Source organism: Rhynchophorus ferrugineus, unplaced genomic scaffold (genome assembly GCF_030347505.1).
Source record: "Rhynchophorus ferrugineus isolate W39M unplaced genomic scaffold, kcgeb_rfMv2 rfM9, whole genome shotgun sequence".
Lineage (NCBI taxonomy): Eukaryota > Metazoa > Arthropoda > Insecta > Coleoptera > Curculionidae > Rhynchophorus > Rhynchophorus ferrugineus.
In genome coordinates this window covers 28,852,437-28,874,878 of record NW_027472588.1, presented here as the reverse complement: position 1 = coordinate 28,874,878, position 22,442 = coordinate 28,852,437, and the positions used below count along the sequence as shown (strand labels likewise).

Genomic DNA, 22,442 nt, shown 5'->3' with positions numbered 1-22,442 from the left:
AATAAACAACAGATGAAAAATTGTATGCAAAGGTGGCTGTACAAAAATATAAACTGATTAAATGCTGTACAATTATATTTGTTAAAAATTAATCAAGTTTACGTCTTTTGAACTATCCTGATTGGACACAAAAAATTACAACCAGGTTGTTGAATTCTTAGAAATCAGTTAATGGCGAAATATATATATTACCGTGCATTGAAAATGTGGTATTATCCTACCGAAAATTCGTTATGATATAATCTGAATTTACGGTTGCTGATCGGTTGCGATTGTCTTCAAAAGAAGACAACTGGATATTTATCTTTATCATCATAGAAAATAATGTTATCGAAGTCAATAAATGCGGAGAACAACATTTAATTTCATTCGAAACCTGCTGGATGAAATCTAATATTTTAATTCTTCTAATTGAAGTGCAAAATTCGTTGCAGTTTGATTTAGATGCACCTAGAGTAAAAGAACATTTAGGAATTGACATTTACCATCTAACTTGTAAAAACTATTTAATCGAATGAAGGCACCGCATGCCTCGGATGTGATTTTATCTGTACAGGAAATATATAAGGAATATCCCTATTTTGTGTATAATCATAAACGGAATTCCATTTCCACGATAAGTCTGATACATATGTACATGAGTTATATTATTTAAAATTCGTATATTTCACTGTGTCTGAATATAATGTGCAAGTATAAAAGAAAATATGATACGTCTGGTGCGTACAATATCGTCATTGCAAAGTATTGATCCTCTTCTTTTGAATACTGGTATATTGATGCGATGTTCTCCCAAAAACATAGAATATAGAAAATCCCTAAATTTTTCGTAATCAATTCTATGTTATTAAATATATATAAGATAGATTATTTGGAAATGTAGCAGACCTAAATCAGATTACTAAAATTGCAATGGTCGCGTAACGCACCACTGTATACGCGATTTTAAGTATTGAACCTTAAAAATGTATCTACAAATTTATTAATTTAAATCTACAAATACATGTCTCTTTATTTTGTATATGAATCTACGCAATTTAATATGTATTCATGTACAGAGAACTGCGCACCACTTATATACCATTTTCACAGTAGATGACTCTTGATGAAATTCGAACGTCATTGTCAACAATATTATCTTCAATCAAAAAATTAAACAATAAAAACAAGCAGAATTATTGTGCACTAAATCAACTATGGATTTTAATTTCAAGAATATTGTGAAAGATGCTGGAACGGCAATTAGCAGGGTAGTGCAGGTAAATATTTAAATTATTTTTATTATTCGAACTTTTTTCCTTATTAATATATACATTTTAAAGTTTACTGAAGAAAAATTGGGTAAATCCGAGAAAACGGAATTGGATGCACATTTCGAAAGTTTGTGGGAACGAGCAGAAAACACCAAAAAATATACGGAAAGGATTGCCAAAAATACTGAGGCAGTACTTATTCCCAATCCTGGAAATCGCATTGAAGATTATGTATATGAAAAAATTGAAAAACAACGTCCATCCAGATTAAGCAATTTAGAATATTTAGGTAAAAAAAATGTTGTTAATATACACTATTTAAAATGAATATAATTATAGGGCTGGATATGGTAGAGGCTGGTACTTCTCTTGGTCCTGGGACAACCTATGGTTCTGCTTTGATTAAAGTAGGACAATGGGAACAAAAGCTTGGTCAAACAGAGAGAGACTTTATTGGTTCAGCTGGAATGTGTTTTACACAACCTCTAAGAAAATTTCTTGATACTGAAATGAAAACAATTTTAAAAGAACAAAGCATTTTGGAAATGAAAAGGTTAATATTTAATAATTTGAAGTATATATGTATATATGAATATATTCTTTAGATTGGATCTGGATGCTTGTAAAAATCGCGTTAGGAAATCAAGAAACATGTTAGGCCAATCTACTGTAAGTACACATTAAAATAATTAATCATTTTTACATATACTAACACACATTTTATATGTTTTATTAAATATATAACAGACATGTAACATTAGATAATTATATTAGTATAATTAAAAGAGTAATATCTAAAATAACTGCTTTGTGCGGCTAGGGAAAGGAAGATGTTCCCCCAGAAATAATGCTAGAACAGGTATTTAATGAACTAGTAACTAGCTAAAGTGGTAGCAATTCTATTTTTAAGGTTTTAATACCACATACTGATCTGAATTTAATCTATGTATTTTTACAGGCTGAAAGAGATCTCAGAATTGCTCAGTCTGAATTTGACAGACAAACTGAAATTACAAAATTATTGCTAGAAGGGTTAAGTTCATCACATGCAGCCCATCTAAGATGTTTGTATGAATTTGTGGAAACTCAGGCTAGATTTTATTCTCAGTGCACCACAATAATGACTGATCTACAAAGGGAATTATCCAGGTTAGATAACTATTATAAAATGAATAGAATCATTTAATAAAATAGAACTTTAAGAAAATGCTTATACAACAAAAAACAGTCATTAGAATATGTAGTTAACATCCATAGATCCATTTCAGAGCATTTTAAATGGACTATTACATTTTTTGGGGAGCATGATTTATGAACAATAATGTAGTCAAGAAATTAAACATGAAAACTTGAAAATAACATTTTTTTAAAGATAATTTTCAATTTTTCTCTTTTTTTTAATTCACTTATTTATATATGATAATGTTATAAAATAATTAAAAATAAATGTTATATCTCTTACAAATTCTGAAATTGTGCTCAATAATATTAAAATAACATTAAATTATTTGAAATAATAAAAGAAACCAAATACAAAAATTATATTACAGTAACAGTTTTGTATAATATTCAGGCAGTTTCACTGCAAATCAAATAAACTCACATTTAACATTATTAATTGGTTGTTCAGTAAGTTTTGTATACAATATTTAGGACTATCACATTATTATCGTTACATTCGTCATAACTAAACTATAATTATGTTTAACACTACTCATTTTACTGTACTGATCAATCAATACAGATCAATATACTGTACTACAAGCACTTGTTAGGACTAGGTAGTCTGCTAGTTCTGGAGATAAGCGGATTTAGAAGGTTTGTTATCTTGTTGCCTTTTTCACCGACGACCTAAATTTGTGGAAATCAACTGAGCCTTTGGTTGAAAAGTAGACCTAAGTAGTCCTTTCCGAGTCATGGAATGTTGGTTTTTTCGACTAAGAGCAATATTATGACCAGAATTCTGAATTCAAATATAAAGCTTGGAAAACATTTTTGAAGGATGAGAAGGATTTTGTGAGTTATGCATGAGATTCAGATCTACCACCATGGGTTTTGCAATTTGGTGCTCGGTTCCGAAACAAATTAGAGGCAGGAAGATGTTAGCACCAATTCAGATGTAAAAGGGATTTTGTTCGTGAATTACCGTTAAACAATAAACTCGAATTATTGTCTATACTGCATTATATATTGTCTATATATAATGATTTGGACTAAATTGAATAAATACGCATAAATTCGTTGCATAATATCATTGAAACAAGTTTATTTGGAAGTTTTGTTTTATTTTTAATATAATTAAAATATTTCGTATAATAAAAATTATTTTTGTTTTCTTATAAAGCGACAAAACTTATTGAACAAATGCAATGTTGATTTATTGCTATATTAATTAATTTATTAATTCAATGTAGCAATGTAGCAATTATATTTAGTATTGTATCATAAAACAATACTAAATATAAACGTATGAAAATGCAAAAGAAGTGGGTCCATGGTACAGTGGTGAAAATTCAACAATTGGAATTTATGGATGTTTCAGCTCTGTCAGATCAAGTCCCAGATTGCGCCTTAACAGTGAAGAGCTGGAACCAATTACCTCCAAATATGAGGATTCATTTACATCGGTGCCTATTAGTACTTCAGAAAACACTGATTCGAAATTTTAAGACAAGCATCACTTTTTTTCGTTTCATCGCATAAAAATTTCTTCAGTATCTTTTTGAAAACCATCTAAAAATATCATTACAATATTATTCTGTTAAATCTTCAAATTTGTATGTCTGTACTTATTCACATCTAATTGTAATCGTAGTTTAACCAGTAGTGCTTCCAACCCTCCCATATTTACACTCCAAGACGAATCTCTCACAGACGATTTTCGTAAAGGCCGAGTGTTATACGACTATATCGCAAAAGATTCAACAGAGTTAAGCTTAAAATCCAATGAGGTAAGATATGATAAAATATATATATATATATATATATATATATATATATATATATATATATATATATATTAATTTATTTTTTTATATATTTATTTATTATATTTATTTTAACGTATTTTATTGTAATGGGAAGAAGTGCCGACTTATTAAATCAGTTCCAGGATCTTTTATTTCTATTCACCTTACACTTCACATCTTGCAATTTGACATTAACACACGATTGTTTTTTTCAAACAATCGGGACCAGGACCGTCAATAAAAACCATCAGTCGCGCGATGGAACACTTCTCCCTTAAAAGAACGACCAAAGGGATATACGTGGGCGCCCTGTTTGGCCAACCTACTGTTGTAGTTAAATTATTTGTTAATTATTGTTCATACTCTCTTCCACGAATTTGCCGTTGATGATTTGAATTGTACTGTTTTTGCCAAGAGCGTTGTGCCATGGTATAGCCTGTATGGAAAGGTTATCCATGTTTTAGTATCTTCAAATTCCAACAGTCTAGGGTTGAGAAATTGAACTACTACGATTCGCCTTTTGTGGCCTTCGATGCTTATGCCAGGAATGTTTCCTAATTCTAGTTCATTGCTAGGGGACTTTAAGCACCTTCAATTCACCATGGTGACCTTACAGCGTGAACTCCGATACTTTTACCCAATTAACTATATCAAGGAATGCTTCAAATAACTGCGTCACAATTACTAATCTAACATCAACCTGTCTTCATTTGTTGATAAATAGTAAAAAATAAGTTGATTCTGATGACTATGAAACGTGTAGTTTAAAAACAAAACTTTTAGCAAGGAAATTAAATTTTATGTTAATGAAAAGAAGTTGCAACATATTGAATCGACAGCACAAGCGACACTACCGTTTCAATCTTCACCAAATAATAATAAAATTCTTATTTTGGCGCACGGTTTGAAATACATGCACCATTTTTTTAACAACTGGGTCTCGCCATGAACATTATACCATATTTACAATAATACTTTTGTTAATTAATATATTAATTATTAATTATCATAATATTAATTAAAATATAAAACAAATTACACCAAATTTTAATTTTGTAGGAAGTACTATTAAAGGACTTACCAGATGAGGATTATATGTTATGTATCAGGAACAATGAAACTGGAAAAGTTCCCAAAACATTTGTGGATCTTGTAGAATAACCATTTCCATTAAAAAAAAAGTCGAAGTCATTCCAATAATATTGCGGCCCATTAACTTCTTTAGTTAATGGTTAATAGTACACTTTCCGCATATTTACTGATAGGATATAGAAGCACCCTAAACTTATCTAGAATCTTAACGTTCCAAATATTCACATATTATACTGTACTTATTGCATTTGCTTATTAAGTGATATGAATGTTGTTGCCATTTGGATACGATTGCCTTGAATTTGACTATAGAGACAACCGAAGTGTCAATTCAGGCGATTGACACGCATCGCCTACTTGTTACTCATTAATTACTTAATTCTTAGGCTTTTATAACATGAAGATTACACAACAGACAAAATTTATTAGAGTTGTATGTTAAACTTTAAAGAATGGTAAAATTAATTCACAATCAATTCCAATTAGATTCATCATATGTTGTTAATTCTTTTTAAGTTGTGATTGTAATCTCGATCTAATCTCTAGATCTGAAAATTGCATCATTCATTATTGATGCAGTAGTGATATATATCCCAAATATTTTTTTGTATAATGTATATATTATTAATATTGTTGATTTAATACTCAGTTTATTGATATTATTAGATTACTACAACTAAAACATATTTGATAATTAAAGTCAATAAACGTTTTAAAAATTATATATATTATCATGTAATTTGTTAATCAAATAAATAAATAAATATTTCAACCATATGTTTTACTGTTTTGATTCCTGTTTGAGAATTCGTTATAATTGTCAGTCAATGTGACAACATTTTTAAAATGGGTACCTTCCCATACTACTTAACAGAAATGTGATAAAATTATGAGCGACGAAATAAACGAAAAAACAAAGAAAGACGTCATAACAAAAATACCACATAGTGGTACTTCAAAAGATGACACTGCTATAGCAAGTTCAACTAGAACTGAAACACCTAATCATCCACAAAAGGTTATAGGTAATTATGGGATAATGTCTAGCGCGATACTTATTTGTGCTGATTTTTATCCTTTAATAATTTTTTAGATAAGGGGAAAAACGATCTTTCAAGTTCTTCAGATGAAATGTCCGTATACAATGCGATCAAATTTGTAAAACCATTGAAGTCGATAGATACTCAATCAGGTAAATATTCTTAGATTTAAGCTTTAGCAACTTTAAGATAAGCGGGTTCTTATATACGTATCACACAGGCCCTAATTTTATTCCGATTACTATACACATTTTATTCTTTCTTTCATACTTGTTGGGCGCATTGTAGGGTGGAAAGGCCATTCAGAATTATGCGGAGATTGAACCAAATGCAATGATGATAATATTATTCCCAAATTTTCCAATTAAATCACTTTGACACTTTGTCAAACTTTGATTTTAACTTTTAACATTTTTGTAAATAGATGTTTAAGGAAGAGTTACAAAATATAATGGATGACGGATTATTGATAATTTTAACGTAGCAATATAAGGGACCTTCTAACTTCAAGAATACTAATATAAGTAAAAAATAATACATTTGATATATAGAAGTGCTTGCTTATCTGTATAGTATCATAAAATGTAATAATATGTCTATTAGCTTTCTATCCAGTAATTCATTTTACATATAATAACTATATGTCGATAAGTAATTTTTAATAGCTTATATAATAATTTTCTTTTTTAGATAATATCATTTTTATCACAATTTTATCCGATGATCCTTCTTTGATGCGCTTATTCTGGTAAATGTTTCATATTGAATGGAAACAAACATCAGAGGGTGTTAAGTCAGGGGCATATCCGATATAAACCTTAAAAATTGTTACATCAAACATTAAGCTTTTTAATGGCGTTTCGCTTTATGTTTCAACTAAGGTTATCAATAATAGCTCTGGAGTGACTATATGTCATAAAAACTCTTTAATTTTTGGAACATAAAAGCAAATGTAGAAAGATAAAATCTCCAGAATGGTCTATATATTTTTATAATTTCAAGTATGCTGTGCATTGATACCGTAATTAAAACAATATGATTGTAAAATAACATTTTTTATACAGACTACCCTCCAGAGAGTGAAGAAGAGTTGCAAGTTATAGAATTTGGTTCAAAATGCAATGAGACTACACCACTTTTGATAATGTTCCCTGAATTAAAACAAGAAGGTATGAATTTGAATATTACAAAACAAATGTCAACAAGTGAGCTAACTAAACTGTTAGTAGGCAAGAAAGCTGAATTTCCTTTACTAAGAAAAAATCAAGAGTTATTTAAAAATAAGGTTTTGATATCTTAGACTATTATTTATAGGATTAACATTAATTCGTTGCAGCATACATTAGCGCCAATAGAAGAATTTCCAGAGAATATGTCATATGAACAAATAGCATGGACAAGTCCACGATCTACTTTAAGTTCAGAGCCTACTGATATTAGCGATGAAGAGACTGATTTGTAAATAAAACATATATGTATATATATGAAAGACTTACTTTATTAACATTTAAAAAATTACATGTTTATTTAAGAATATCTTTTATCTTATTTATTATTGCAGCTGCCACAGTTGATGGGATAATAATGAAAAACATACTAAAGAATGCATTCTAAATCGACTACTTTTGAATCACACTTCTTTCTTAAATAACAAAAAAATCCTTAGCACAAAAATCAATCACAAAAGGTAAACTTAGAGTTTATCTTTTTGGATGAACAAGTACTCATCTGTGGTAGCCTTTTTGTTGAAAATAAAATGATATCATTTGTGCGCTTTCAGTTTGTCAATACCTAAATTATGTAATCAATTTTTGCTCAAAACTCTATGCTCTACAAAATAAATAAATTGTCATAATATATGAGATGATAAATGTGCATTCTTCTTTGGCACAAAAAGCAACAAAATTAATCCCATCCATTCTGGTATTATTTTCTCTTAAACAATAAAGAACTCTTCAGACTTTAGTTACCCTGGTATTTATATCATCGCAGAAAATGTTCCTTTTTATCAAACAAGAACTGCAAACAAATCAGCTTCAGTGGTAACCAACACAGGAAATAAATTACCAAAATGTACATCAAACATGGGAATGAATTAAGATGCAATTTGGAGCATCAACACAACAGTTTTAAAATAAAAATATATAAATTTAATTCTAAAGAAAATTATTTTTAAGTTCTTTTGTTGCTGAACTGATTTTTATTAATTATCCCTATGTATAAAATTACATTGGATGTATTTTTATACTTAAAAATATCAGTATTAAATTATAATTAATCAACTAAATTATCACTAGAATAACAACCATTTCCTCTATTAATAAAAAACAAAGTATAAAAATAGTAGTAGAGTTATTACAACTTTTAACTACTTCAAATGTATCATTTGTCATGTAAAAAATACTTCCAAAGAACAAAATTATTTAAGTAGCTTAAATATTTTCTCGGTAGAACCTAATCTGAAATACAATACATGAAAAAGAAATCTGGAATATCCAGATAATACAATAAAACTATGTAATTGATAGATTTCACCTTTCACTCATATAAACAAATTCACTTGCAACATGAAAATTTGAAGAAATGAGGATACATATAAAGTATGATTAAAAAATTAATAACAAAGGTATAAAATTCAGCCTCTAATGTACGTACAAAATCATACAAAATCCACTGTCCACTGAGAGCAGTACAAAGTTACAATGATTTATTACCTAATACTTAACTAGTTTCAATTTCTCAGTCGTTTCTTATTTCTCTTATTGATGGTGTTAAAACTTTCTTCTCCAGGGAAGCAAAATCCTTAGACATCTGACCACTCCTCTTGGTAATGTGAAATTGAAACTATCATCCAGTAAATGTCATTGTGACTTCATGCTGACCAGCTTTCTACTTCTTGCTCTAGCCTCTTGCCTAGTATTTGTGTATTCAAACCACAATACATTTGGAATTAGTGTTGTATCTCTTATCATTAAAATTTCTGAAATTTTCCTGTAAAAATTTGGTAGATAAATACAAAACTTAGTAATTCTTTTTAAATTGCTTACCAGCTAACCACTTGTGGAAACAATGGAGTAAATACTAAGGAAGTTAATGCAAACCAAAAAGTTGCAAAGATGAAGCCTACAATTACACCCCATAATACTTGGGACCAGGTGTGATATTGTAAATACACTCTACTAATACAAACTAGTACAGCTACTATCATGGACGATGATATTATTAAAAATTTTGAAATATTCTCTATAATTGTATTATTATTCATATGGTGAAGCCTACAAATTTAGCAAATAATATATAAATAGTATATTTCATACATTTTCAGAACATTACCTAATAAATACAAAATACATAATGTATGTTGCAAAAAATGATACAAATTGAGCATGAGATGATGGCATTCCATATTCTACAAAAATATCTTCTCTACGTATGGGTCTTTTATCACATATCAAATGTTTTAGTATATAGTTAAGAAATTCAGAACAAAGTGTTCCCAAAAAAAATGTTATCTAAAAAATATATTTGTAGTTTTGGTAAGTATGATATATCTGAACTTACCGTATGCAAATCCCTTCTAAATAATATCAAAGCTACAAAACCTGCACCAATACCAAATGGTGCTAAACTAATAAATGCTAAAAATTTACCAATGATATCACCTAAAAATATTAAGAGCAAATAACAATTTCTGGACGGAGAAAAATGATAAAACAATACCAATTATTTTATTTAGTTGCTCACCTTTAGGATATTCTACTAATGTTAAAGAAAGAGGCACCCATTTGGTTATATCATTATTTTCCGAATTTGAAAGAGTATTTGCTAATCTGGCGGATGTTTCAATTTCCATCTTGCATTTTTTCTTGAAAGAAACCACAAGGAATTTTACTAAATGTTTATAAGGTTGTTTCTATATAGTCTATTCATGAATTCTTCATAAAATTCTTTGTTCAACTTATAGAAACTTCAAAACATTGATGAAAAATATACGCGAACTCGTAGGATGGCCGTCTCACTTTACCACGCTGTCGATCTATCTGTCGGAAACAGCTGACCCTCTATGACAGAAGATGAATGTGTTAATCGAATCATAAAAGAAACAAATATATTGTTGATTTGTGATTCAATGGTGTTAATTTAAATAAATTTTGTAAACAATAACATGTATTATTATTGTTATTGTTTTTGTTTGTATTATATTACAATACTATGTTCTTAAATTTAGTAATTTAAATTAATTTTTTTTCTTTACATTCTAATTTTATATTTATTTAAATAATAACATAATGTTTATAAAATATAATATTGTTTAATTATAAAATATAGATGATAAAAATTGCTTAATAAAAAAATAATTTCAAATTTAAAATATTATATATATTAAAAATGTATATAAAAAAAGATTTAAGGAAAATGCTCTTTGGCCGGAGTATTTCTTAGAATAAGTCCAAAGTTCATTCATTAAATTTAAATGATTTTTAAAATGATAAATTTGTCAAACAGATTTTTTCACGTTCAGTTTGAAGTTTAGGGGCGATGATGACAAGTGCAAGACGAAATTTCCTTCAGTAACTTAGCTGGTGATTAGAACAAATAATAAATCATAATGGCAGTGCGCAGGATCTTCTCAAAGAGAAATTATCAATTAATACTTAAAAAGTAAGTTTTATACTATCCAATATATATACTGTTCGAAAAAATATATTATTGATGTTTATATCATTATTGACCTTTGTTCGGTTTCAACTATAAATAAATAATTAATTAAATGATGTTTTAGTTCCTTCAACCCATTAGTGTTAACTCCAAGAAGAAGCGTAATGAATTTGATAGATAATGATATACCAAGGGGTTATTTCTTTACTGCCAATAGTGGTGATGGGACAACTTCAAATGGAAAACACACCACTATTAAGGACACTTTAGCTGATTGTAAGTAACGTGTTTAAAGAACATATAATAGAGGTACAATTGGCTGTTAAAAATGTGTTACTATGTAACATATATAATTTACATCTAATAAACTTACCCATTTATACAAATCAACATTCAATATTAGATTTTTTTTTCATTTTAAACACATAATTATTTTGAACAAATAGTATGCAGCCAGTTTTGGTCTGTACGATTCTATAGACATTTACATTTAATAAATAATTTTAGATTGAATCTAAGAATTTTTGGAATATCATTTTAACTATTTAGTGCTCAGTAGATTTTTAACAATTTTTAAAATGTCATCTTAATTAATTCTGTTATAAGCTTTCTGTGAACTTGATTTCGATTAACTTATGTATTTAACAATGTATTGAAACATTTTGTTCTGAAATATCCGTGTATTGGGATACCTTGAGTTCCTGAAGGATTTAGAAATGTATTAGTTCTATTTTTATATTATTATTAATGTAATGTATTGTATGTAGAAAAGTAGTTTATGGCGTGTACTGAAAAATCATGATGAAATATGGTGACGATTTAAGTAAGGATGAGTTGTCTAACGGCATTGTAAATACATGTCTTATCAACAATTATAACCTGAAGCCGTCTACAACACTGTTTTTTACTTTACGTTTCTACGATCAAGTACTACTGCATGTTTCAAACGTTGGAATAAATACATAAAAGTACAACATTCGCGCTCCGTTTTAATCTTATCTTTTGTTATTTGTTCTCAAAAATACATATTTTATCATTGTCCGAAATTCAATTTTTCTGTTGTGAAATAACAAACCTCGTTGAGTTAAACTTTTATAGATTTTGAACAAATGTATTTGGAATTAAAAAAAAATAGAAGGAAAACTTAATTTTGGAAATATTGACCATTTTCTATGACTTTTATATGGGGTTTTCATGGCATATCAGATTTTTGAGTTTTTCGTTACACAAATTCTTAGAAATTGGATTTCTCATAGGGATTTTTAGATGTTAGGGACTACTAATCGTGGTAAAAATATACTGGTGCGAACATGAAACTATATTAAATAACAGTACACTGGCGGTATCGGCCGCCGAAAAAAATATCGATATATCGACGTTTTTTCAACATCCATACGGTACACTAAAGCATAGTTCTTCAAGCTCTAACTTCTGAATTGATTTCGATAAAAATTAGTATGGGAGTAAATTCATATCATATGCCTTCGTAATTTGTAATTCGGAGTAACTGAGGTAATCGTAATTGAGGAGGCAGTAGATGCCACATGACTTAAGACGACCAAATATGCGAGACCATGTTTGCAAATTCGCATCTTCAATCTATAGAGGCTCTCCAAGGCCCTTCTGGTCACTAAGATCGAAATCCCTACTAAAACGTTTAAAATGAAAACGTTGGCACCAAGAACACCACAAATTTGATTCCCGTTCTTTGGGATCATGTTTTACTTCTGGGAATTCGTGTAGAATGCAATATCGAATATAATATGTTACTGCCGGCTTGGTTGGCGCGGTGGTCAAGAAGAGGGGACAGTCCTACTGTTGCGGTCTTGCTGTTCAAATCCTGCTGTGGTATGGTTGTACATTTTTGTTTGTGATTGCTTGTAAGGCAATAGCGCAAAATCCTATAAGGAAAATAATCCCAGTCGTGCCACTAACCAGGTAAGACCGGAAATCTTCTGGGATGATATCTAAGTTGGTCACTCGCCAGTCGGTTGGTTTAATACCGATGACTGTGGTGGAAAGTGTTGACGGTGTACTTTATTTCACTTCCTGGAGGCTGACCTTTGAAATGATCGATGGCGCGAAAAACAGTCCACGTTTGTTTGACATCTTAAAAACACGTCAAAATGAGTTAGTATAGAGTTGAAACTTAACGCAATAACGCAAATAAACGCACGGAGGATCCGATGGAACAAAAATTAGTTTATTACGGTACAGTACTTTCGCGCTAGGGTAAAGTAAACTGTCAAGTTTTTGGGAGAAATCCAGAAAGCAATCCATAAAGGTTCAGGGACAGCAAAACTTCTATCTTCTCTGATCTGCCCTTGTAGCAGACTTCAATCAAGCAACTAACCTCCCCTTTTCCAGGATGAAATGACTCCATCCGTCGCTGCATTCAAAAATTTTTGCCCCCATGCGACAGCATCTAGTCGTGTGTTAACTCAAGTTCACGAATCTATAGTTAGTTTCACTATCTGTTTTTTTGGCCGAGTCCTCGTGCCCAACAACGGCTGCCCGCTCGGCGGGTGCCATATCTCCAAATTTAATGCAATAGCAGTAGAGACCCACAAGGGTCAATTATGCGGCGGTTTCGGTTTAGTGTATTGGTAAGCCCAGAGGCCACCCGGTCCAACTTGTCACTCCAGGGCAAGTCTCCACGACTAAGTATGCGTCATGCATTCCACCGCCTGGTTTTAGGCCAGAACAAAAAAATAAGTTTAATGCAATAATTGAAACTAGAGGAATCTAGTTTACTCTACAAAACAAATGGTTTTTAATTAAATAATGTAGTCTTTTATTTGTCCAAGTCAACCTAGTGCCTAAAATTTAAGTGAATGGTGTTTAGGAAATAAGTTACTGAGCCATCTGTATATCTGTTATCGAAAATATGAAATTGTCACAAGAGAACTTTTGGAGACAGTGAGGAATCGGAACTTAGAAACCTTTTATTATGATCATATAGATTTTATAGGTGGAACAAAGAATTTCAACACGGTTGAAATTTGGTAGTACAGAGTAAATTCTTGTTAACCCCGAAAATATTGCTGCATTGAAGACTATGATGCAAGTTGATACTATATCAAGATACATGTATCATGATGAGATCATCATTAATTAATTGGGTTTGTGCCCCATCAGAGAGATTTATAAAAAACAGAACGTGTTTTAGTTTGCAAATAATCTTTATGGATGTTGAAACAATTCATAATTAATTCATTGTTTTTATCAACGATCTTTTACGTTGATGAGCTGATATTATATATTTTCTTCTTCAAACTGTTTTTTTTTTCTATAAATTTTTGAATATTGTTAGTTTAAAAGGCTATTGATATATTCTAAGTTTATTGTTTTACTAGTTTGGATGTAATCCACGAACAAAATTTCTCTAGGATTTACAAAAAAACTAATAATAACAGCTTGTTGGCCAAGTACTAATTCCTTTCAGAGTCAAAATATTGGTACATTAGCTTCACATTTTAATTAATTGAAACCGTTGAAACCAAATCTCATCTGTAACAATGAAACGATGCTCAAAATATTTTAAATTACGTTGAAAGTAGTATTCGAATGTGTTTTTGAACCACCGTTGGGAAATATATAGATATAGCACTTATTGTGCATTTTTACGATGATTTCTTTTGTTGATCTCGGTAGTTAGATAAAAGCAGAGCTTACTTACCAGATTTGGAATTATGTGATTGTTTTTTCTTAGATTTCAGTTAAGTATTTTTCTTTTATATAGTAAAATTACAATTGGCCAGAGATATGGGTGTTGATCACGCTTTTAAACCTGTACTGACAAATCGACTGCAGCTTGCGGACAATTTACCAAAAAGTCAAGAAGAATTACCGAAGAGATCGATGCAAGACAGTTACATCGCAGCAGTAATTCCACTGGCCAATAATGTAGGACTGCAAGAAAAGTACACCACATTCCTTGGATCAGTTAGACTTGGACGATTGTTAGAAGACATGGATATATTTGCTGGTATGTTTATCTATTTCGGAAGCAATATTTTTTAAATAAAATTAATACAATTCTAATAAATTTACAGTAATTGTTGCTAGGAAGCACATTTACAACCCCAAATTGCCAAAGGACGCTCTATTTCCACAAACGCTGGTTACAGTATTAGTAGATCGAATCGATTTTACCGATTATCAACCCAAAGTGAGTATAACAATGTTTGTAAAAATGAGGTACTTGCATGTGTTTTAATCAGCATGTAAACAATTCTTAAATTCGAGGGTTTTAAACAAAAAATCTGTTATTTCACTTAAAGATTGATTTATTCAAGGAAACAAGAGACGACTAGTTGAACGGCGATACAAATCGACATTGAGGGTAAAAACAGACCAACCCGTCTCACTCATTCACAAGTCAAGTAGTTAAAAAAATATGTTTTCCATCTGGCTGGATAATCTGGACCATATTACATAACATAGACATGAAACGCTCGAAAATTACATTTTCGATATTTATTACTTTTGTTGTTCGATCTGAAGAAACCTGCTGGCTAGTGGGCCATCCGACACTTTTAGAAACCTGTGGCCATGCTCCTACGTCATATAGCCATTGTCGGTTTTGCTCTTAATGATCTACAAGTAACGATGTTGTCCTAAATGACAAAGTACCACCTAGAGCAAGACTGATTGGACGAAAACTCAGCTCACACTCTCAGAGAACTTTTCGACAGCTTAACAGTTAATGCATCAACTATTTTCAAACGCTTACATGCTATGAGAAAGATACTAAAATTCCCTTCTTTGGTTCCATTGATTACTAGACGAAAATAAGAGTAAAAAGTTACGGGTTAACACCGAAGAGTCATCTACATCAACATTGAAGCGGAATATTCATGGTCATGAAGTCTTGCTGTGCATATGGTGAGATAAACAAGATAAAGTGTATTACGGGTTGCTAAAACTTAATGAATATTTTATTGCAAATGTCTATCAACGTCAATAAACAAATTCAAACAACGTACTGTTGCCAAAAAGACCAGCAATAGCGAGTAACAGTTCCCAAGTCATACTCTTGCATGACAACTCTCGGCTATGCATTGCGAGAGTTGAGAACTTCTGCCGCACCCAACTTATTCACCAGACGTAGTACCTTCTGATTACAGCTTGTTCAGATCGATGTAGCGTGGTATAGCCGACACTCGGCCTCTAAATGTTGAAATAATGTGAAAACAGTTCAATGATTGACCAACAACATTGCCAAACCAACATCGTTCTTTCGACATGGCATCGCCATGTTGCCAGAAAGATGGAAAAAAATTATAGAAAATGATAGAATATTTTGATGAATATGTATTGTGTTATTAAATATATATTTATGTTTTTCAATAAAGGTCTTTTAAACATGAAATAACGGTTAGAATGGATATAAGCATCTAATACAAATAGGGTGGGCCAGAAAAAAAGTATTCGCGAATAAAAAAACTTTAAAGGCGCTTACTACTTTCTATTATTAACAGACAGTAAATTAAATATAGGGTTTTCAATTCAGCATCTCATTGTGAGAAGTTGTGGCGTATATTTGAACGATGTTATATTTCATACATAAGCGACCTTTCATTTTTTTAAAATTATTATCTTTAGTATTTTAAGAGTACATTTAAAGGAACAGCATTTAGGAAATACAGCATTTATAGTAAAACATATCCCAGGCATTTGAAAGATGGCGGAAATTATAATAATCCCAAAACCTGGGAAATCACTAAACGAAATAAAAGCTTATAGACCTATATCACTGCTGCCAGTAATATCTAAGGTTTTTGAAAAACTCCTGTTGAAAAGAATAAAACCAATCATAGAGAGAAAAAACCTAATACCAACACACCAGTTTGGGTTTATTAACAAGCATTCAACAATTGACCAGGTCCACAGAATAACAGATGTTATTGGAAAAGCCTAAGAAAGTAAAAAAGTATGCTTAGCTATATTCTTAAACGTAGCACAAGCCTTCTATAAGGTTTGGCATGAAGGCCTTGTTCATAAATTACAGAAAATGCTACCAAAACAACACACCGAACTATTGAAATCGTACATTACAACCAGAATGTTTAGAGTCAAACAAGAAGAAGCTTACTCTTACAATAAAAGAAGCTAAAGCAGGTGTACCACAAGGAAGTGTACTGGGACCAATGCTTTATATACACTTTTGATATACCACAATTGGAGAATATTACGATGGCTACATTTGCTGATGATGCGATTATAACTGTCGGAATTGATAGAAGCATCACGAAAATTACAACAGGCAAGCGTCAATATAAATAATTGGACACAAGCTTCTCCACATGTGCAGTTCACCTATAAACACACCGTGCAAGCACCAATAACATTAAATAATACTATCATTCCATATAGCAACAACGCTAAATATCTCGGAATGAATCTTGATGCAAAACTTCGCTGGAAGGAACATATAAAGAAGAAAAGAAAAGAAGTGAAATTGAAATAAGGAAAAATTTACTGGTTAATTGGAAGAAAATCACAATTATCAGTACATAATTAATTGCTATTATATAAGTAAATACTGAAACCTATAAGGACATACGGAGTTCGATTATGGGGATGTTCTGCAAAGAGTAACATAAATAAAATATAAATTTTTCAGAACAAAGCCCTGAGCCTGTGGGCGCACCCAAATTCTATAAGACTGATTACCTACATCGAGACCTTCAGATACTACAGTCAGTCAAGAAATCAAGAGATCGATATTGGCCGGTATGACGCTATTTTATGAGGTGGCTTCCCAGGTTTAGGAATCATAATTACTTCAGCCTCAATGAAGCATTTTTTAGGGTGATTATCTTAATTAATGCTTTCCTTGAAAGTTGTTGCGTATTTTCTTCTAGATTTTAAGATAAAAACTGACAAATTTAAAAACGACTTTATTCACAATAAAACTTATTAATTATAACCTATAACAGGTCGATTGAAAAGTTCCCGGCCTATCATAGTAAAACACTTTTTCTTGGCAAAATTAGTTTTTCTTATTCAACGTAATTCCCTTCAAGGGTGATACACTGATTATAGCGACCCTCCAACTTTTCGATGCCATTTTTGTAGTACGATTTCTCCATTTCTTCAAAATAGGCTCCAGTTTCAGCGATCACCTCTTCATTCGACCAAAATTTCTTCCTAGCGACCAGTCTTTTGAGATCTATGAGCCCAATTCATAGATTTTTGCCATCGTTTTACTGACTTGTGACGCGGTGCATTGTCTTGGTGAAGCAGCACGTTCTTTTTCTTCAAATGCGGCCATTTTTCGGCGATTTCGTCCTTTCAACGGTCCAATAACGCTATGCAATAGTCCTTGTTGATGGTCCTTCCTTTTTCAAGGTAGTCAATGAAAATTATTCCATGTGCATCCCAAAATACAGACGCCATAACCTTGCCAGCCGACTGTTGCGTTTTCCCGCGCTTTGGAGCGGATTTATGGTGTGCAGTTTACTCGGATGACTCAGAGATTGGACTTCGGAGTGAAATGATAGAGCCATGTTTCATCCATTGTCACATATCGACGCAAAACCTCAGGTTTATTACGCTTGATCATCTTCAAAGACTGCTCCGAATCATCAACACGTCGTTGTTTTTGGTTAAAAGTAAGCTCGCGCGGCACCCACTTTGCACGGAGCTTTCTCATAAACGAATATTCGTGAATGATATGATGTACAAGTTCAGTTGATATCTATAGAGTGTCCGCTATTTAATTAACTTTCAATTTACGGTCATTCAAAATCAATTTGTGGATTTTTTAAATGTTTTCGTCGGTAACAACCTCCTTTGAGCGTCCACCGCGTTCACCGTCTTCGGTGCTTATTTCACCACGCCTAAGCTTAGCATACCAATCTTTGATGATTGGTTTTCCTGAGGCAGTGTCCCGAAACTCGGCATTAAGCCAAAATTTTGCTTCAACTGTAATTTTTCCCTTCAAAAAGCAATATTTTATCAACACGCGAAATTAATTTTTATCCATCTTTTTCACAATTACAAAAGTTGCTTCACTCAAAATGCTATAATTTACAAATTAATGATCCATGAGCTGTCAAATTCATACATGCATCATTTGAACTAAAAACTAATTCTAGTCGCGCCATCTATGTGTCAGGCCAGGTACTTTTCAATTGACGTGTTAAACCATTAGTGACGACAAACTTCACACCTCACACTTCAAAGTGGAACCAACTGTGTACTCTCTTGACCAAGGATTTAATGTTCTAATCGCTAATAAATTCACGCTTAGCTTGTTTTATAACATTTTAACATCGATTTTATGAACATATTTTCTTTTCGCAGCCTAATAAGGATATTAAAATATCTGGACACGTGAGCTGGTGCGGACGGTCTACTCTGGAAGTGGTCGTATGGTTGGAACAGTTCGAGGACGGAGAATGGCAAAGGATAACCAGAGCCTTGTTTCTATTGGCTGCTCGTGATCCGACGAACTCGTACGCCACGCCGGTCAACGCCATAGAACCAGCGAACGAGAGGGAGCGACACATTTTATCCGGAGGCGAACAGAGGAAAAAGCGAAGACTCGACATCGACACCACCTTGGTCACCAAGAAGATACCCAGCGACGAAGAACAGAAAATAATCCACGGTATTTACACGAAGATGGCGGATCCGAATAATGTGGCTGGCGTGGTGCACTCGTTGCCTTACGGGAGCGTTTGGATGAAGGACAGTTGTATTTCGAACGTGGTCCTGGCCCAGCCCGAAGACCGCAACCTGCACAACACGGTTTTCGGCGGTTTCATCATGCGTCACGCCACTGAACTGAGCTGGATTTTGGGATACATGCATTGCAAGTACAGGCCGAGGACTAAGCACGTCAGCGACATATCTTTCAAGCAACCGATAGCTGTTAATTCGTTGATTAGGATGCACGCTTCCGTAGTGTTCTCGTACAAGAACTACATACAGAATTTGGTGGTCGTCGAAGTGTACAACCCCGTTACGGGTAAATCGTCTACGACCAACTCCTTCCATCTCACCTTGGAGGCCCCCGATATAGTACCCGAGGTAGTTCCGGTTACGTATCACGAAGCTATGTTGTACGTGGACGGACGAAGACGCTTCTTCAATAGTATATCAAACATTCCAATTACAGGGAAAATTAAACCTAAGCTGTGATAGACATACTAACTATTTATTTACTATTATTTATTTGTTTTTAATATAGTGTTTATTTAAATGTTACGGTCAGTATTTCATATTACGTGTACTAATATAACTTCCATTATGTGGTGTCAATTGGGTAATAAATTATACTTACAGCAATATATGATTTTTTTATTTTAAAGTGTATAGCATTCATAAAACTATCTAGTAATTTTTCGTGCATATAATTCCCAAAGTTCCAATATAAGATTTCAGATCTAAAGCACTGATATATCAGTATAAATAGTATACATTTTAATTAATTAATTACTTATGACTTTTTGTTTATCACAAAATCATATCCTCGTCACTGTATAACTTCTCAGCGAAAAACTCAACCAAGTGATTTTCACAAGCCATTTTTACAGCCAGCTTTATACATCATTAAGACATTTTTGCAGAGAACGGGACAAGATTCTAGTTATATGGAGGACTAATACACAAAAGATATACAGCAGCTGCCCCTTCTTATATAAATATGTTAAGTTTAGGTCACTATGCTCACCTGCTTTGAGAAGTAGGGTGGTTTCTTTTCATACTAATTCATTCTAGACCAGTTTATCTCATTATAACAAGTATTAAAACTAAGCACAAAGGACCATATTTCACAACATCTGCAAACGAGTTGACTTAGAATTTTCTTAATGCTTATAATAACCACCTGAAAATACCCCTCCAATACTTTCACTAAAAGTTCCCAAAAATATACAAAAAGTAAATTAAGTTCAGAAATGATCTGATTTACAATTACTGAAATCGGCTTCAAAATCAAAATATTACCCAGATCATACCTTAAATAAAATAATATCAAAGAAAAATTGACTGGACTACATAAATTAAATAGGGGATAACTTTATGATTGATTGCTCTTTACTGTGGTATCCAGATTCGGTTTTAAAGATCCAAGGGCAAGATGCATGGAGACAAGATCCAGTGATTATTGAACAATATTTATTAAATTGGGGTTTGATGGGGAATAATAAACTATGGTGATGGTATAAACTATGAGTCTTCTCTCAGAGTCCAGATACAAAGAAATATTAACAGACAGTTTCAGTTACGTTAGTTTCAGCCCAATTCAGAATTGGTCATTACAAACTAATGCATGAATACTTTCTAAAAGATGAGGTCGTCTATATTGAATATGGTTCGCTTACGGTGGTTATCTAAGGTGAAGCATCTATAGCCATACGCTCTCTTTACCATATCAGGCAAACGTTCTTTAGTATTAGCGACCTGACAAGATGTCTTCAGCTAAAAAATCTAAATATTATGCTAACTAAAGATTTAAAAAAATAAAGATGTGTGTGGTCTAGTGTCCATCGCGACATGGAAGACAATGCCTTTTCTACTGACGAATCCTAGCCTTTTTTAATGACTTGCTTTAATCCCGTTAGCTGTTGTTAGTAGACAGATGAATCAATGCATTATCTAGGTTCCAAGAGCTCAATATCAATCAGCTCAATATTTAATAATTATTTCCTTTTCAATCCTACCAAACGCGATATTTAATCCACGATATTTGCATTTGAACAACTGGTTGATAAAAAAGTTAAAATCGCTATTCAACGGAATATAAATAAAACAAACCGAAATATCTAGGAATTATTTTAGATCGTACATTAAATGAAATAAGATCTAAATAAAATTAAGCGCTAAAACACTACCTATTAGTACACTATCCTCAAGCAGAGCTGAATTTGGTGTCCAAACATGGTCTAAAAGAGCAGAGGACAAGCACTCAGGCAACAATAAAAAAAGTCTGCCAAAGAACTAAGATTCGAGTTTGAAACTGAAAGAAATCAAACGAAATATGGTCTAAATATTATCATATCAAACAAAAGTCTGATACTTGATCTCAATCAAGGGCAAGGGAATAAAATGGCTTAGACATGAATAGTTAGTATTGTTTTCGAACCAGGTATAGTTACCGTGGCCACAAGAAATGATATCTTCAAGACAACCTAGTATATGACTGTATTTAGTTTTAAAATGTTTTAACAAAACTCACGATACTTATCATGTCAACGGATTCTAACTCATGTTATAACATATTTTTAAAGGAAAAAATGTTGAGTCAAGTTATTGAAGAAATTGTCAGTGCAAGTACTTCCGAGGCAATAAAACAGATACAAGATTTAGCTATCTTTGTGCATTTCAGTGATTATTATATAATTTTATCGTGAATTTTGTCTTTTCCGTAAGCAATAAAAAAAAGGTAATAAGACTTTATGCAATAAAAATACAAA

The 22,442-nt window shown here is 31.9% G+C and overlaps 4 protein-coding genes across 9 annotated transcripts; 3 read left to right on the top strand and 1 right to left on the bottom strand.

The window, feature by feature from the left end:
- Positions 1-1,072: 1,072 nt before the first annotated feature.
- Positions 1,073-6,088, top strand: EndoB (SH3 domain containing GRB2 like, endophilin-B). Of its 4 annotated transcripts, none has more exons than XR_013007199.1 (8): positions 1,073-1,259; positions 1,323-1,542; positions 1,593-1,806; positions 1,859-1,922; positions 2,074-2,112; positions 2,212-2,402; positions 3,796-4,204; positions 5,282-6,088. XR_013007199.1 is itself a non-coding variant. In XM_076414230.1 (8 exons), exons 1-8 carry the CDS (start codon positions 1,197-1,199, stop codon positions 5,381-5,383), a joined length of 1,029 nt encoding a protein of 342 aa, XP_076270345.1. In that variant the 5' UTR covers positions 1,081-1,196; the 3' UTR covers positions 5,384-6,088. The 4 variants fall into 4 exon arrangements, 2 of the variants coding, with proteins under 2 accessions (XP_076270345.1, XP_076270346.1); XM_076414230.1 differs by having other exon boundaries at positions 1,081-1,259; positions 4,069-4,204; XR_013007200.1 differs by lacking the exon at positions 2,074-2,112 and having other exon boundaries at positions 1,076-1,259.
- On the top strand, positions 6,069-7,890 carry LOC143202603 (uncharacterized). 3 transcript variants are annotated; one of them, XM_076414234.1, is made up of 5 exons: positions 6,069-6,339; positions 6,408-6,506; positions 7,419-7,523; positions 7,584-7,639; positions 7,691-7,890. In XM_076414234.1, the coding sequence occupies exons 1-5, from the start codon at positions 6,204-6,206 to the stop codon at positions 7,814-7,816; spliced, it is 522 nt and encodes a 173-aa protein (XP_076270349.1). In that variant the 5' UTR covers positions 6,069-6,203; the 3' UTR covers positions 7,817-7,890. The 3 variants fall into 3 exon arrangements, with proteins under 3 accessions (XP_076270349.1, XP_076270351.1, XP_076270348.1); XM_076414236.1 differs by lacking the exon at positions 7,584-7,639; XM_076414233.1 differs by having other exon boundaries at positions 7,419-7,639.
- Positions 7,831-11,487, bottom strand: LOC143202602 (dolichyldiphosphatase 1). Its single transcript, XM_076414232.1, has 6 exons — positions 11,387-11,487; positions 10,099-10,415; positions 9,916-10,016; positions 9,688-9,866; positions 9,402-9,629; positions 7,831-9,345 (listed from the first exon to the last, which is right to left on the bottom strand). The coding sequence occupies exons 2-6, from the start codon at positions 10,205-10,207 to the stop codon at positions 9,216-9,218; spliced, it is 747 nt and encodes a 248-aa protein (XP_076270347.1). The 5' UTR covers positions 10,208-10,415; positions 11,387-11,487; the 3' UTR covers positions 7,831-9,215.
- Positions 10,857-20,315, top strand: LOC143202600 (acyl-coenzyme A thioesterase 10, mitochondrial). The gene is made up of 5 exons (XM_076414229.1): positions 10,857-11,016; positions 11,138-11,289; positions 14,756-15,001; positions 15,069-15,184; positions 19,327-20,315. Exons 1-5 carry the CDS (start codon positions 10,964-10,966, stop codon positions 20,164-20,166), a joined length of 1,407 nt encoding a protein of 468 aa, XP_076270344.1. The 5' UTR covers positions 10,857-10,963; the 3' UTR covers positions 20,167-20,315.
- Positions 20,316-22,442: the final 2,127 nt, after the last annotated feature.